Source organism: Pteropus alecto, unplaced genomic scaffold (genome assembly GCF_000325575.1).
Source record: "Pteropus alecto unplaced genomic scaffold, ASM32557v1 scaffold90, whole genome shotgun sequence".
Taxonomy (NCBI): domain Eukaryota; kingdom Metazoa; phylum Chordata; class Mammalia; order Chiroptera; family Pteropodidae; genus Pteropus; species Pteropus alecto.
This window is the reverse complement of record NW_006429894.1, coordinates 455,193-458,777: the sequence shown is the minus strand read 5'-3', so window position 1 is coordinate 458,777 and position 3,585 is coordinate 455,193. Positions and strand designations below refer to the sequence as shown.

General features: G+C 64.3%; 1 protein-coding gene across 1 annotated transcript in view; it reads left to right on the top strand.

Moving 5' to 3' along the window:
- Positions 1-3,530, top strand: part of IGFN1 (immunoglobulin-like and fibronectin type III domain containing 1) — a 20,410-nt gene extending 16,880 nt beyond the window's left edge. Inside the window, exons 17-19 of the mRNA XM_025044787.1 lie at positions 506-634; positions 1,669-1,971; positions 2,720-3,530. Coding sequence (XP_024900555.1) covers positions 506-634; positions 1,669-1,971; positions 2,720-2,970 — 683 coding nt within the window. The 3' untranslated portion in view covers positions 2,971-3,530. The remainder of the gene's footprint in view (positions 1-505; positions 635-1,668; positions 1,972-2,719) is intronic.
- Positions 3,531-3,585: the final 55 nt, after the last annotated feature.

Below are 3,585 nucleotides of genomic sequence, written 5' to 3'. Positions count from 1 at the left end.
CCGGTGGCTTTGCTGCAGAGGACGCTGGGCGATGCCTGATGGTTCTGGTCATCACGGCTGAAGTGGGGGAAGGTGGGGAGTGGCATCTGGTGTGAAGAGGCCGAAGACGCTGCTGAGCACCCCATGACGCCCAAGACAGCCCCCGCCCGCCCCCATCTCCCCGGGCGGGTTCAGTGGGCATCTCGGGGCGAAGCCGGAGGGGGTCCGTCGGCCCTGCCCCCACGTCTGGCCAGACCCTCAGCTCGCTCTCCCTCCAGGTCTTAGTGCCTCGTCCGAAGGTGGGGGGCCAAGGCACGTGCCACAGCTGCCCAGCAAGTTGGCGGCAGAGCCAGACAGGGGTTCAGGGCCCTGACACCCTGAGCGGTGCCGTCCCCACCTTGCACAGAGCCAAGCCACACCCGCTGGCCGGCTGGCTCGGTCTGCTGCACACTCGCAGGCACCCGGACAGGTGTCCCCATCACCTGGCCCTGCCCGGGCGGGGCTGACGCAGGCGGCCTTTCTGCAGAGCGGAAGTGGACGGTGGCGGACTTGCGGCATGACTGTCAGTATGAGTTCCGGGTCACGGTCTTGGGTCCCTCTGGCCCCGGACAGCCTGGGCCCCCGTCGGAAGCCGTCTTCGCACGGGACCCCATGAGTGAGTGGAGCACCAACCCAGGGTGTGGGCGGCGGCGGTGGGCAGGGGTGGCTCTGAGGCCGGTGGGACAGCCGCAGGTCAGGGCCAGTCCCAAAGAGCTGGAGGTCAAGGTCGAAGGCATACCTTGGGGGGCGGGGAGGCTTTAGTCCCCAAAGTGAGCTCAAACAGACCCAAGGTCCAGGCAATGGGGCTTAGAGGCTCCCTCCCCAGATCACCACGCTCACTCGCTCGTCAGCCCTGGGCAGGTCAGTCCCCAAGCTGCCCCCCACCTCCCGCCCCATCCTATGACCATCAATCATGGAGCGAGGGGGGATCGTCCATGCAGCATGGGCTCAGGGCTCACAGTGGAATCTCACTGTCGACTGTGCCCCGTGAGTGTCCGCTCACCCCCAGCCAGGCGGTCGCGTCTGTCAGGACTAGGTGGACACAGCCCGTCTGTGTCCTGGAGGCCTAGGGCAGCGTCTTCCCGCGCCTGGTCGCAGGGCACGGGGAGGTGCCGACGGACGCCATGACAACGACAGCAAAGCCACGCGTCTGTGATCAGGGGTGTGTGGCGTGCGGCCCGTGATGCCCCCGAGTTCTGCAGGAAAGACACCTGTCCTGCTTCATTTGCCCCAAACTTCCAAATCTGAGCATAGAGTGGCGTTTCCACGAACGCCTCTCAGACACCCTCCTCTGGGTGTGTCGCCTGGAAAACGCTGTCCGGCTCCGCAGAAGGCGCCTTGACCAGGGGCCAAGGGCGCAGAGTAAGGAGAGAGGGATCAGTCTTTGGGATCTGGGGGCCGAGAAGCCACCCACGAAAGCACCTGATCCCAGGAGTCCCGGGAGAGTGGCCAGGGGCAGGAGTGAGTGGGGCGTGACAGGGATCCGATCCGGCAGGCAGAGCACGCATGCTGTGGGGGTTTGGTTCTCAGTCGGCGATCGGGAGGGTCAGGCAGGACCCCAGCCTCCCACAGGAAAGCGGACTGTCCGGCGAGTGGCCTCCCCCGGGACAGGGCAATGCCATTTCTGACATCCCCACGGTGCCCGGCCAGGCCCCCCCGGCCCCGTGAGGGATCTCCAAGTGACAGACACGTCGCACACCAGCATCACCCTGCGCTGGGCCCCGCCGGACACTCAGGACGGGGACGAAGCACAGGGGTACGTGGTGGAGCTCCGTGACTCAGACGGCCTCCAGTGGAGCCCGTGCCACCTGGGCACCGTGCCCACAACCACCTACACGGCCAAGGGGCTTCGGCCCCGCGGGGGCTACTTCGTGCGGGTGACCGCCGTTAACGACGGGGGCCGCGGCCAGCCCACTGCCCTGGACACACTAGTGCAGGCCGCGCCCGCTGCCGGTGAGTGCCGCCTGCCCCGTCCCCACCCTGAGTGGCCTCTGAGTGGCACCTGCGTACACGCTGAGCCAAGACACGCGGCTTAATCAAGGGCTGCTCCCTGAGCACCTGCTCCTTCCAGCTCATGAAATCCCACGAGGTTAACAGTTGCTTCCCCAGCTTCGGGACAAGGAAACCGAGGTCGAAGGGACTTTTCCCCGGGTCCTGCCGCTGGTGGCAGCAGTCAGGATTTCCACTGAGTGACTGACTGCAAAGCGCAGGCCCTCCCCAGGCCTCTGCTCCCCAATCCAGCCCAGGGAGGCAGGGGCCCGCTCGAAGGGGGTCGCCCCGCTTCCTGTGACGGACAGGCGGGCGTCTGGCTCCCTGGGCTCGAGGCGGCTGACCCGTCGTCAACCCCAGCTGACAGCAGGCCGTCCCAACAACCCCTCATTGACACGGTGACATAGGGGAGGCTGTACAGTGGAAAGCACACCACGCCCAGCTTCCGAATCCCTGGACGTCCTGTGGTCCCAGGCCTTCCTTCCTGTCCCGTCCTGTTTCAGATCCCTAGTCACCTCGCTTGCAAAAGGAAGTGTCAGATGGCTTCTCAGAGTCCTGTCTGTTCAGGCCCAGCCCTCTCCGTTCCTGTGCTGCCCACTGGGGCCCCCTCCCAGCTCCGGGGGGAGGCTGGCCCAGTCTTCTCCCTCCAGCCACCTTGTGGCCTGGGTCCCCGACTGCAAAGGGGGGTGACAAGCCATGTTGTGTGTTCCAGTCAGTCCCAGGTTCCTTCTGGGCTCCAGCGCAAAGAACTCGCTGATGGTCAGAGCTGGGGACACGGTTCGCGTGCCTGTCAAGTTCGAAGTGAGTGAATCTAATGGGTATGGGGAGGGGCCCGAGCCACCGAGGGAGCCAGGTTCCCATCTGTCTCTGGCCCCTTCTGGCCCCTTCTGGCCCCTTCTGGCCCCTACTCAGGGACCAAGGCTTGTGCTGCAAGGAGGAAGGAAGGAGGAGGGTCCTCTTTGAAGGTCCAGCCCCCACCTGGCCGCCAGGTGGCCATCCTGCTCATGTCTGCGGGACCCTCTAGTGGTAGCTTCCGGTACTGCATGCCCCAAACGGGGGCTTCCACTTTCCTCCGAGTCTGGGAATTTTGGGGGGACCTGAGGCGTGGGTCGCTCCTTTGACTTCAGAATGCATTCTGTGCAAGGACACGACCCGCACTTGACCCAGGATGGCCCTGGGTCCGCACGTGCTGCAGTACGGGCGGGGGTTAGAAGCTCAGACCTGCTTCACGCTCCGGTACCTTCTCTCGCCGGCTCTGGAGAAAATACCTGACCCTCTCTGTGTCCCAGCTCCCTCGCCTGTCCACCAGGGGGCATGGGAGCAGCTGACCTCAGCAGTTCCGAGGGCTCAAGGAATCGATAGCCTGAAAACACGTCTTACCATTATTGAAATGATCACCATCGTCACCTCTGTGGGAAGGGCACAGGTGGCAGAGCTAGGGCCAAACCCAGTTATTTGCCCTAAATTATCTCTGAACTATATCAGGCTGCGCTATGTCAGACTGCACTATGTCCGACTGCACTATGTCCGACTGCACTATGTCCGACTGCACTATGTCAGAGCGACAGCAGTCACGGT